This window comes from Branchiostoma floridae, chromosome 6, assembly GCF_000003815.2.
Source record: "Branchiostoma floridae strain S238N-H82 chromosome 6, Bfl_VNyyK, whole genome shotgun sequence".
Taxonomy (NCBI): domain Eukaryota; kingdom Metazoa; phylum Chordata; class Leptocardii; order Amphioxiformes; family Branchiostomatidae; genus Branchiostoma; species Branchiostoma floridae.
Window position 1 is genome coordinate 19,240,937 of NC_049984.1, and position 13,008 is coordinate 19,253,944.

A 13,008-nucleotide genomic window follows, 5' to 3' on the forward strand; every position below is an offset into this window, starting at 1 on the left:
GGGCCCCCCCCCCCCCTTTGATTTTTCCAAAAATTAGTTTCTCAGAACCCCCTTTGAAGGGTAAAGACCCTTAAAGGTCCCTGTTTGGAAAATTGGTTATCGGTGGGAAGTTTTTATAAGGGATTGTGCAGAAAACGTTCGTTTCCCAGGGGAAGGGGGGGCCCCCCGAAAGCACGGGGGCTTTATCCCAGTATTTTGGGGCCCCTTCCTCCTTTAAATTTCCCAAAAATAAATTCAAAGGCCCCCTTTTGGAGTTAAGCCCTTAAAGTAATTTTTGGGAACTTGCTGACGTCCAAGTTTGATAAAGGATTTTGCAAAGCGTTCTTTCCTGGGAAGGGGGGGCCCCAAAAGTGCAGGGCTCAACCCGGTATTTTGGGGCCCCCCTCCTTAAATTTCAAAAGCTAGTTAAAGCCCGCTTTTTCTAGTAACACATTTAAGTTCTTATTGGGAACTTGTTGACGTCCAAGTTTGATAAGGATTGTGCAAAGCGTGCGTCCCCTGGGAAGGGGGGCCCCAAAAGTCCAGGGATCAATCCGGTATTTTAGGCCCCCCCTCCTTAAATTTTAAAAGCTAATTCATAGACCGCTTTCTTTTTAAGACATTAAAGTACTTGCTGGGGACTTGTTGACGTCCAAATTTGATAAGGTTTGTGCAAAGCGTTCGTCCCCTTCGAAGGGGGGCCCCAAAAGTCCAGGGCTCAACCTAGGACTAGTCCAGGGCTCACCCCGGTATTTTGGGGCCCCCTCCTTAAATTTCCAAAGCTATTTCAAAGACCGCTTTATCTAGTAAGACATTAAAGTACTTGTTGTGAACTTGTTGACGTCCAAATTTTATAAGGACTGTGCAAAGCGTTCGTCCCCTGGGAAGGGGGGCCCCAAAAGTCCAGGACTCAACCCAGGGCTAGTCCAGGGCTCAACCCGGTATTTTGGGGCCCCCCTCCTTAAATTTCCAAAGCTACTTCAAAGACCGCTTTATCTAGTAAGACATTAAACTACTTGTTGGGAACTTGGTCGATAAGGCGTCAGAAGGATGACGGCTGAGACACAACTTGTTGGGAACTTGTTGACGTCCAAGTTTGATAAGGATTGTGCAAAGCGTTCGTCCCCTGGGAAGGGGGCCCCCAAAAGTCCAGGGCTCAACCCGGTATTTTGGGGCCCCCCTCCTTAGATTTCCAAAGCTAGTTTACAGACCGCTTTTAGGATAAGACATTAAAGTACTTGTTGGGAACTTGTTGAGGTCCAAGTTTGATAAGGATTGTGCAAAGCGTTCGTTCCCTGGGAAGGGGGGCCCCAAAAGTCCAGGGCTGAACCCGGAATTTTTGGGCCCCCCTCCTTAAATTTCCAAAGGTAGTTCAAAGACCCCTTTTTGGAGTAAGACATTAAAGTAATTTTTGGGAACTTGCTGACGTCCAAGTTTGATAAGGATTGTGCAAAGCGTTCGTTCCCTGGGAAGGGGGGCCCCAAAAGTCCAGGGCTCAACCCGGTATTTTTGGGCCCCCCTCCTTAGATTTCCAAAGCTAGTTTACAGACCGCTTTTAGGATAAGACATTAAAGTACTTGTTGGGAACTTGTTGAGGTCCAAGTTTGATAAGGATTGTGCAAAGCGTTCGTTCCCTGGGAAGGGGGCCCCCAAAAGTCCAGGGCTGAACCCGGAATTTTTGGGCCCCCCTCCTTAAATTTCCAAAGGTAGTTCAAAGACCCCTTTTTGGAGTAAGACATTAAAGTAATTTTTGGGAACTTGCTGACGTCCAAGTTTGATAAGGATTGTGCAAAGCGTTCGTTCCCTGGGAAGGGGGGCCCCAAAAGTCCAGGGCTGAACCCGGTATTTTGAGGCCCCCGTCCTTAAATTTCCAAAGCTAGTTCAAAGACCCCTTTTTGGAGTAAGACATTAAAGCACTTGTTGGGAACTTGTTGACGTCCAAGTTTGATAAGGCTTGTACAAAGCGTTCGTCCCCTGGGAAGGGGGGACCCAAAAGTCCAGGGCTTAACCCGGTATTTTGGGGCCCCCCTTCTTGGCTAGTTCATAGAGCTCAACCCGGTATTTTTGCCCCCCCCCCCCCCTTCTTAAATTTCCAAAGCTAGTTCACAGACCGCTTTTTCTAGTAAGACATTAAAGTACTTGTTCGGAACTTGTTGACGTCCAAGTTTGATAAGGATTGTGCAAAGCGTTCGTCTCCTGGGAAGGGGGGCCCCAAAAGTCCAGGGCTCAACCCAGGGCTAGTTCACAGATCGTTTTATCTAGTAAGGCGGATAACTACGCAAACCTATGATCATAGGAAAAACAGTTTATTTTTAGAAAAGATTGCACGGACCATTTCCCCACATAATTAAGACTCCACAGTGTCATAATGTTGGCCCTCGGTACAGGTACACATGTGACGACAGGCTTGTTTCTGGTGCCAGCCAGTGTATATGGGGAATGTCCTTGTGGGCCATCGTAGTTTTTAGGCCATGCCCCCGCATGCCAAATGTTGGTCACGTGACCAGGGGGCCGCAGAATTCTGGGGGGCCCCAAAATTCTGCAACACCGGCTTTACAATTCATGCGGACGCCGGCCGAATTTGTAGATCGGTCAGAGCTCGCCGAATTTCAACATCGCCCGAGTATCGGCTGTATTTTTCGCTGAAAACCCTCCCCCGTTACAAATGAACGGAGCTCTTCCGACGTCCGTCAAACACAACTGATTGTAATATTTTGATGAGATTACATTATGTCTTGGACATGAACGTTTTCAGAACTGACTAACATTGTTAAAAGCTAATATTTGTATAAACTTTAATTTCTGAGTTGCGGGAAATATGTAGGACATGAGTGGAGTGGACGGGAACACTTAAAACAATAATATCAACAGGAATGTTGTGATACACCAATCAAAAAACTACCAAAAAGCCACAAAGTGATCAGACCCGTCAGATTCACCATAGTACAATAATTTTGACAATGCAGAAATCGGGCAAACCTCGGGCGGACCTCGAGCGAAGGACATGAAGAATATATGATCTCACACATCCAAACCTATAGCAAAAGAATAAATAGGAAGTACTGTCTTGGTGCCCAATTGCCTTACATTAAAAAAGGTACGCAGCTTTCTTAGAAAAGTCCATACAGCAGTCTTTATTATCTTATATTACGGACCAAACTGTCTGTTAAAGATGAAAGCCCCAAAGGTGTCAACACAGGTTTCAAATTGATTAAATGACAGTTAAAATTCTACCGGAGCCCTCCCAAGCTCCAAGCGACACTAGCACGACGCTCGCCCAAAGCACGCCAAACTTGTTAAAAGTCATATCGCCCGGTTATTGCCGCGAGCCCGGACGAGTCTTGCGCAGAAGAGTTCAGGCAAACTCCGACCGAAAAAAAGAGGGTCAAAAACCGTCGGGTTGCCGCCCGAGTATTGGCCAAGTCTTGGCCATTGCTCGGACAAGCTCCGGTCGAGCTACAGGCAACCCATTGACGAGCTCTCCGAGCTCAAGACTCGCCGCCGAGGCCTCGCTGAAATTAAGCGCAGCTGCAAGTACCCACAAACGCCGACCGAGCTGCTAAAAATCGCTCGAGGTCCTCATAATCGGCAAAACGCCGGTCATACTCCGGCCGAAAATGCCCATTTGGAGCTCGCCAACAACTCGGCCGAGCTAGATTCTTGATTTGTAAAGGGGGCTTAACGGCAACTAAGTCGTGACGTCATGCAATAATGTTAAATTCTTCAATATTATACTATACTATTAGACTAGGGCACGATTTACACGAGGCAAAAAATAAAACGACGGACGTCGTTCGACGTCCCGTGTGAACAACGAAAACGACGCGCTGTGGCGCGCCGCAGTGTGGCACCTCCCGAGGTGACTTAAGACGCGCCGCGGGGAGTCTGCGGCGCCGCCCAACCTCGTGCAAAGGGATCCGCGTCGCAGACAGCCCATTTCTGCGGCGCTGTGAGCGCTCCTGGTATGCTCTCACCCCCAAAATGTTCGGTTGACGTTGCCTTGAGCTTCAATGATAGCAACAGCAGCAAAGAAGGCTGTCCGTTGAATGTCGTCCCTAAAACGTACAAGCCGTCTTCTGCGCCATGCCAGGCGCTGCATGTACGCGCGAGTAGACAAGAAAATCATCATCTGTCGGATGAACAACAAGAACAGAACTTGTTCTATGATCCCGCCATTTTGAAAACGCGCTCTGTTAAATGTCACGGTGGGTCACCAGAGTTCACGGCAACGAGACACGCTGTGGCGTGGCGCGACGCGCTGCGGCGCGCCACAGGGTTGTGTGTAAAACGAAAAATGTCCTAGGTCACTGTCCTAGGACAAACGACGTACGTCGTTCAAAGTGCCTCGTGTAAATTGGGCCTAGACCTGGCTGGGGGCCTGCCCGGGACCTCAACCCCCTTTATGTAGATGTAGACCTCTAACGTATGAAAAGTCCAGCAAATGTAACAATACAACCATACATACCCGAAAGGTACTGTAACAATGAATGAATGAATGAATGAAGACCTTTATTGTACATTTTTGCCCCACCGAACTAAGTACAGGTTACAACAAGACAACGACATATTTATATACATAAAAGTATCACAGATCTAGTCTAACACAAAAGTTCGGCTTCTTCTCGCTTCTTGGTAATCGTGAAAATGTAGGACTGTATGGGTTTAGCTATGGTATATTTGGAATTATAGGAGAATATTGTTGATATCATCTTTACTACTAGGTATGTATAGTTACAGTCCTTAGCAACAGTGATGTTTGTCTTATTATGACTCGCGTTCACACCTTGTACATTATGTATGCATGTAGGCGCTCTGATGTAGTCTCTGGTCCTTGTGTTAATTCTGCTGTCTGCGATTCCTGTTCTACAAGACAAAAGGGTTGTTAGAAGTAACAGAACTGGTTCATCAATATCAATAGAATAATGCCAACTGATTAGTGCAAGATAAATACAGCAGTATGCGAGAGTCTGGAGTCAGTCTGTATTGAGGAAGCACTGAGTGTGGTAACACTGGAATACCCGCCGAGAGGAATTGGAGACTGATCTGTCGAACCCGCAACTGTAACTGTGAGTATAGTCTTCTGTATAGTACATGTATAGTATATTTGGTAAAACAAGTGGTTGCAGTACAATAGGCCCGGCGTCCCAATTACTCTCTGCCATTGGACCCATTATTTCAATCTTACAAATCTCAACCAGAAAGCCACAAAGGTGTACGTATCTATCCCCAATCCAACTGAATTAACTGAGCAGACTTTAACCAATTGGGAAAGCTTAGACCAAACCTGTTCCCTCTAATTAAAAAAATCCAGATTTGGAAAAAATTGGAATTAGTCTAAAAACATTTTTTTTTACTATTCCCATTTTAAGCTACATACGAGTACTGTGCAACCAAGGACGTTACATCAACGTTGATGTAACGTCCTTGGTGCAACGCACCTCTGATGTCAACCCAATACACATGACTTAATCACTGACACTTTTTTCCTATATCAACCGCTAGATAAAAACACGTTTGTCTCCACTATCTCAAAACGACGCAATATCTACTTGGACATACAGCTGCAAGTTCCTCGCAATTCAGCCCGTGGCTGCCAAAAGGGAATAGTAGGCCCACCCAATAACAGCAACAATAACGATAACAATAACAAACGTGTAACGTTAATTCGATTACCAATCATTGCTGGCCTGTGCCACAATACAAAAAAAATGGGGGTGATTTCTGAAATATTACATTGTCCATAAACAAAGTTATACGGTGACAACAAAATAAAGTGTATTATCACTGATGTACCGTCCAAATAATAAACCTGCATCTGCTGGAGCCGCCTTACGTGGCAAAACAGTTCTGTCCCTGTAGGACTTAGTGCGCCAGTAGACGAGAGGGTGGAGAAGGGAGTGCACACCCCTTCTTCACCTTAAAAGTCACGTGCAGGCCAGGCAGACTGGTCGTCTAATCAACGTTAACCTTGTCTGCCTACCATTGATCTTCCGATAACGAAGAAACAGCCATCATCACCGTGTAACCATGGGCCAAAATACATAATGATCCACCGAACTGATTGTGAGATACAGCTTCGAACGTTAACCAACACGGGCGCATTATGTCAAAACCTCTCGTCAGAACTGAGGTGACCTTCCTTTCCCGAATGAGAGAAAGGGGAGCGAGGGAGCGAACAACTCCCATTTCTTCCATAAATATCTTGTAAAGGTCAAGACCTGTACGAAAACTTTCTTAGGCAATTAGGTATGAGCCGATGCATTTATCTAGCGTTCAGCTGGCTCATTACCTTCAGGCATGTAAGCAGGTGACCACTGGTGATTGACTGGGGACGAGTCGTCCCAGGTGCTGAGTTGTCCTGATACCCTGTGAGAACAGCGCGGCCACACTGGAGTACCCGTCTTGTTTGGGACCGGTTTCGAACGCGTTAATTCTCTAGTCCTACAATCTACAAGCGTAGTGCCCAAGTTTGATTTGTAAAGCTAGGAGAAATATTGCACTGTCTATGGACTAACCAAGACAATTCCTAGGTGGGGATTCTGTACTATGTAGTAACAAATGTATGTAGTGACGGCTCCACAGACACGGCTGCTCCAATCTTACACAGGGACGCCCGGAGTTGAATAAGGTAAGTCGCGCTTCGGTCTTCGGTTTTCAGCATATGTTATTACAAGCGAAGGTAGGCTGAAACAGTACTATACTGTCGGACTTTCTATTGCGTCTAGGAAATTAAACAAAACAAAAACAAGCACACATTTCACGATTTAGCGTGACTGTTCAGCTGGCATTTTGTTATGTAAATCACAGTAATCATTTTATGGACTGTACTTTTTACTTTTTTCATAACCTTCTGTGATTAGTCGCAGTTCATTCTCTTTCAATGGATACATGTTAATGTACACATCAATATATCACAGGCTGGTTACTGTAAAATATTTACTTCTCCAGAATCTGTTACAAACCATCCAAGCTATAGCCGTAGTATGGGAGGGAAAGCTGCCTTGCTGTTGGTGCTGTGGCCATGGTGGCTGATGACGTCATTCGTCCACCTGGCATCCACCGCCGCAATGTTGCCTCTGACGATCCTCGCCTCTTTGATTCACGCCACTTTCGTCTTAACCACGCTGACTTACACACTACTTCACCATGCCATGCGTCCTGCTGGGTTCTTCTGGGCATCAATGTTGGATATAGTTGGGTGTCGTCAAGACAACCATGATGTGGAAGATGATAACAATATACAGAAGAGCCCACGGAAGTGTCTTCTACAGCAACTGTTAGACACCGGGAAGTGTGTGTTGAGTGCTCCGCTACGAATGCCGGCTACAGTTTGGTTTGTGTCACGTCATGGCTTATGCATGGCCACAAGCCTTGCCTTCTACTACCCTATTGTTGTTCCTGTGAGGGCAGTTGCGTCAGCCGCGGAGAAGGCTGTCTCCAGGCTGGTGGGATACCTATGGTCTCGGGGACCAGGGCAGCAACTCGTGGTGCGAGAAGCGCTCCAAGAGGAGGTGGAGAGCGTCACAAAGATGCTGGAGCACGACCGCGCACAACTGCTCCTACCTGCACAGCTCCACTTCCTGGCAACGCCTGGTAGGTTGTAGTTATTTTTTTCTGTGTTTTAAAGCGACCTAGGTTTGTAAATAATACTTTTACGAATTTTGAGTGCACTTGCGTCAAGCTTGAGTCACTGTGGGGTTCGTTCACTGCGTCACTGTTTTGTTATTTTCTCCAATTTTTTTATAATTTAGATATTGTGTAATACGTAAAAGTTTGACTGAGAAGACGACAAAATACACAAAAAGTATGAAAATTCGTTCTTTATCTCTGAAATTCGTTAGGTACATGTCAATGTGTCCATAGGTACATGTCAATGCAGTCCCTGGCCACGCACAATGCAATCAAAAACGTGGGTGCAAGAAGGATTGGAAATAAGACGTACAGAAAAGGAAACATATTATTGAATCAAGTGTTAAGTGGACACACAAGGCTGAACTGCATGGAAATACATACTAATCCAGAATGTGAGACAGACAAGTGTGAACAGTGCAAGAGACCAGAAACCATCGACCATTACCTGTGGGATTGTTGCAAATATGAAAAAGAAAGAGAAGAGCTAGAGAGGGAAACATACATGTGTCTAAAAGAGGAAGACCAGCTAGAGAGAACAGGAAGTCTGGAAATATACTCTGGCACCCTGGAGGAAATCAGCAGAGAAGGATCAGAGAGGCTACAAAAGGCAATGATGGATTACATCCTAGAAACAAAACGTTTTTGAATGACTGGAAACTGATAACACACATGTGAAGTAAGATCATACACATGTGAAAGGAACGGAGAAGAACATAGGATGATGTAGAAAAGAGAGAAAGAAAGTGTACCGACAGATGTGTGCCGCATGCCGACCAATTGGAAAAAGCAGCAAGAGAAGTACACAAGAGAAAGAAGCACAGTGAGAGAGGAAAGAAAGCACATGTGACCATCTTCCGACGAAACAAGCGGATAATAGAGACAACAACAACAACTAGGTACCTGTCGAACCCCGCAGTGACGCAAGCTTAACGCAAGTGCAGTGAGAGGGCACCTTTACTCTTAGTGGGGACTTTGAGCAAAACGAAAATATTTTGAACATTGTTAATTGACCCTGCTTAAGAATTTATCAAAGAGGCTAACGTAATATTTAGACGTCGCAATGAGTGTTGGTCCATTACTTTACATACATGCGCTATTTATACTGTTCCTTGTTATACAGATAGCGTTGCAGTAATGTTAGTAATCGGAGGTGTCGTCAACAGCCTGCTGCACAGTGAGCCGATCGCCATCCTGGCGGCTTTGACCATCTGGGTGGGCGTTATACAGGCTAATCTGAGCTGGTATCTGGCCCAGGAGAAGGAGCAAAGGAACAGTGAGAGGTATGGGATGAATAAGCCATTTCACAGAGGTTACTACGCACGCGCGGGTGAAGAACTCTGGGTAATATGTCAAAGTTGAAGGCCCCAGAACATAAACATTCCGCCATTTTCCAGGCGCCATTACGTACCGGACATTTTTACACAAATCGAAACAATGGTAGAGACGAGACTGTTTACGTCTGAGGGCCTTCAATTTTTACATACTAGTATTACCTGTATTACAGAGTTCCTCTCACCCGCGCGTGCGTGGTAAAAACTAACCTCTGTGAAATGGCTTATTATGACGTCAGTCGGGAAGGGTATTTGCAGCTACCGCAATATTTTGTTCATCACACTTAGGTCACAGCAAGTAAATGTTATGGATGACATCCCCTGCAGACTAAAAAACAAGTGAGATAGGGCGAAAAAACCCAAGATGGCTTAAAAAAAACAGATCGCTAAATTTTCAAAATAGACACCATCAACGCTGTAACAAGAATGAAATAGATAAATAAAGGGACAAAACATTAAATTACAGCCAACAAGGCATTCATTCCTGCATTTTAGGTGTGCACTGGTGTAGTAAAACTGACACTAGTGTGTTTGACTAGTATCACTTACCAAGTTGGCAACTACACTCCAATTCCATGTTGGTGCCACTTTTTCAACTACTAGTACATGTATATCCAACTAGTTTCACTTCTACAACTTCAGTCATGGCTACCTTGCTGGTGTCACTTCTGCAAGTACTACTAGTATCATTAGGCTAACGCTACAACATAACATATTTGCTCATTTTGGCACTTTCTCATCATGTTGATCATCTCCAAAGAAGAAAAAATTGTAATTTTTTTATATGCAAAAATTAATGAGGGCGTTGATGTCATCCATAAAAGCTACTTGCTGCGGCCTTAGCCTAAATCGCACTCCTAGCGGCCGGCCTTACAGTTGCCACCGCCTCGGGGTAGCGGTCATTAACCCCAGCCAGCGAGAGATTATGTAAACACAGACTACTGCGGCCTTACTGCATTTTCCTTTCAGACGTCTGTCCCGACATCTCGTGGCCGTGTACAAGAACCGTGTGCAGGGGGTCGTCCGGTTGGTGGCACAGCAGACTGACTGGGACGTTTCCGTCATCAAGGAGATCACCTGGGTAGAGAACGAGCGGTTTGACGTGCCAGGTACAGGGTTACTAGTGTTTGTCTCGTTTTAGACTAGCAACAGTATAAAGACAAATAGTCGTGCGACTGTTGCTGACTACGACATCGTCGGTATTTTTTTGCTCTGTCTGGGTAGAGAACGAGAGGTTTGACGTGCCAGGTACAGCGTTACTACCGTAAGACAGCTTTATACTGACTGACAGTTTAACAGTCGTGTGACTGTTGTTGACTGCGACGTCGCCGGCGACATTATTTTTTACTGTGTCTGGGTAGAGAACGAGAGATTTGACGTGCCAGGTACCGGGTTACCAGTGTTGTGTCGCTATAGACTAGCAACAGTTAAATAGTCGTGCGACTGTTGTTGACCGCAACCTCGCCCGTGACAGTACAAAACTATGTATTTTTTTGTGTCTGGGTAGGGAAAGAGATTTGAAGGTGTCAAGTATACAGGTTTCCTAAGATAAAGGTGCTTTAACTGACGAGTATTGGTGAGAGGCATTCAGCATACTAGTTTTAATCAGGCACCACTTTGAAGAGCTGTCTGCTTGTGGCATCGTACATGTTGTATCGACGAATTGAACTTATATTACCTGAATACTATGCTAGATGTCCAACACTGAGCCTGCTACTTAAGAGGGCTTAACGTTGCTGCATGCCTCTCTAAATACCCCTGCATGTAAGGTTGCAACATGCCTTGCTGTCTTCTGAAGGACGACTTGCTCATCTCACATATCATGTATTTTACCCTGTGTAGGTACGCTACTGAACTTTGCCGAGACGCAGGTGGTGAGTCGAGGTGAGATCCGAGCCAGCCTGTGTGAGCTGGAGATGCGGAAGTTAGGAGTGCTGACCGCACACGGATTCCACCACACACAGAAGGGGACCGCACTGAGCATCTTCCCCGGGATTGTGCTGGAGAACTACGAACTGTCCAAGAACGTCAAGTGCTAGTCTCCTACCAATCCCTTTGGCAAGTAGATAACCATAAGTAGATGACTTTTTTTGGCAAGTAGATGACCATAAGTAGATGACTTTCTTTGGCAAGTAGATGACAATAAGTAGATGATTTTCTTTGGCAAGTAGATGACAATAAGTAGATGATTTTCTTTGGCAAGTAGATGACCATAAGTAGATACCTTTCTTTAGATGACCATAAGTAGATAACTTTCTTTGGCAAGTAGATGACATAAGTAGATGGCTTTCTTTGGCAAGTAGATGACATAAGTAGATGACTTTCTTTGGCAAGTAGATGACAATAAGTAGATGAATTTCATTGGCAAGTAGATGACCAAAAGTAGATGGCTTTCTTTGGAAAGTAGATGACCATAAGTAGATGACTTTCATTGGCAAGTAGATGATCAAAAGTAGATGGCTTTCTTTGGCAAGTAGATGACAATAAGTAGATGAATTTCATTGGCAAGTAGATGACCAAAAGTAGATGGCTTTCTTTGGAAAGTAGATGACCATAAGTAGATGACTTTCATTGGCAAGTAGATGATCAAAAGTAGATGGCTTTCTTTGGCAAGTAGATGACAATAAGTAGATGACTTTCATTGGCAAGAAGATGACCATAAGTAGATGACTTTCATTGGCAAGTAGATGACCATAAGTAGATGACTTTCATTGGCAAGTAGATGACCATAAGTAGATGACTTTCATTGGCAAGAAGATGACCATAAGTAGATGACTTTCATTGGCAAGAAGATGACCATAAGTAGATGACTTTCATTGGCAAGTAGATGACCATAAGTAGATGACTTTCTTTGGCAAGTAGATGACTTGAAGTATATGACTCTATTTGGCAAGTAGATACCCATATAAGTAGATGACTTTCTTTGGCAAGAAGATGACCATAAGTAGATGACTTTCTTTGGCAAGTAGATGACCATAAGAATGTCCGTGCGTACAGCGTATATATTGAGACCCATTTTTATGACCATAAAGGTGGGTTCACACGCGCGTACATACTAGTATTCAAGTCCGTATGAGGTCCTTAAGTGAGTCTGAGCCTCTACCAGTCAAAACAGGCCGCCGGAAAAATAATAGAAACTGGACAAATATAGCCACATAACATGCCAGCAGAGTCCGCTTGTCAACAACACTCCTCGGACAGCTAACTCCTCGGTCACAATTCTCCCATTTCTACTACTAGTATTTGTCCAGCGACCTGCGGCCCCGGTAGAGGCTAAGAATTCTACATGGACCTCATACGGACTTGCATCTACTTGCACTTTGTCAACCCGCTCAATGATTAGTATAATGATCGTTCAGACAGGCACAATATTTACTTTAACACTATAAGTTAACATTCAATCGTTCAAGTCTGCCTGTCATTAGAAATGAAACCACACAAAAGTCGTAGTGACAGTCAATATATCTATTTTCCACTTCCCTCCATTTACATTGTATCAGTATTGTAGAGGAGCTTAACATCTTTAATAACCACATAGCCATACATGTACACGATTTTCATCGCATTTAGAGACCGTACGAAAATGTAATCAGAAGAATAAAAAGATTCTATTGATTATGATATGATATAATACAACATGAATACAATATATACAATAGACCATTGATATGAAGATCACAAAAGAGAGTCGTTATTGGATTCCCATGTAATTGTGCCGTCGTTTCATACCGTCAAGAAACTGTGTAAATATATGTTATATTCAACTGATAATGATTAACAGTTACACATTTAAACAGAGCTTGTTAACGAACCTCTACGACTATAAAAAATATCCTCTCACAGGCAAGAAAATGGAACGGCAATGTTTACATACATCAGTTATGTCCAGCTGCATCGGTACTGCACCGACCAAATGTAACTGACCCGCAACCGAATAAACAAGATATCATACAATGTATTATTGAACTAAATTTAGTTTAACTGTAATATCCAACACAAAAATTGGACTCACCCAAATTTTCGACTGAACAGCACCAGTCTTTGTCAAGAAATGAACAATCCACTG

The 13,008-nt window shown here is 44.3% G+C and overlaps 1 protein-coding gene across 2 annotated transcripts; it reads left to right on the top strand.

Moving 5' to 3' along the window:
- Positions 1-4,944: 4,944 nt before the first annotated feature.
- Positions 4,945-12,608, top strand: LOC118417683. 2 transcript variants are annotated; one of them, XM_035823338.1, is made up of 5 exons: positions 4,945-5,045; positions 6,928-7,572; positions 8,732-8,891; positions 9,912-10,051; positions 10,785-12,608. In XM_035823338.1, the coding sequence occupies exons 2-5, from the start codon at positions 6,963-6,965 to the stop codon at positions 10,979-10,981; spliced, it is 1,107 nt and encodes a 368-aa protein (XP_035679231.1). In that variant the 5' UTR covers positions 4,945-5,045; positions 6,928-6,962; the 3' UTR covers positions 10,982-12,608. The 2 variants fall into 2 exon arrangements, with proteins under 2 accessions (XP_035679231.1, XP_035679229.1); XM_035823336.1 differs by lacking the exon at positions 4,945-5,045 and adding an exon at positions 5,973-6,607.
- Positions 12,609-13,008: the final 400 nt, after the last annotated feature.

What these genes read in the sequence shown, in the direction of transcription:
- LOC118417683 (XM_035823338.1), top strand. Translation starts at nt 6,963, where the DNA reads ATGGGAGGGAAAGCTGCCTTGCTGTTGGTGCTGTGGCCATGGTGGCTG. An exon ending in CCACTTCCTGGCAACGCCTG is followed by an intron (nt 7,573 to 8,731) that starts GTAGGTTGTAGT and finishes CTTGTTATACAG; the next exon opens with ATAGCGTTGCAGTAATGTTA. An exon ending in GAGCAAAGGAACAGTGAGAG is followed by an intron (nt 8,892 to 9,911) that starts GTATGGGATGAA and finishes TTTTCCTTTCAG; the next exon opens with ACGTCTGTCCCGACATCTCG.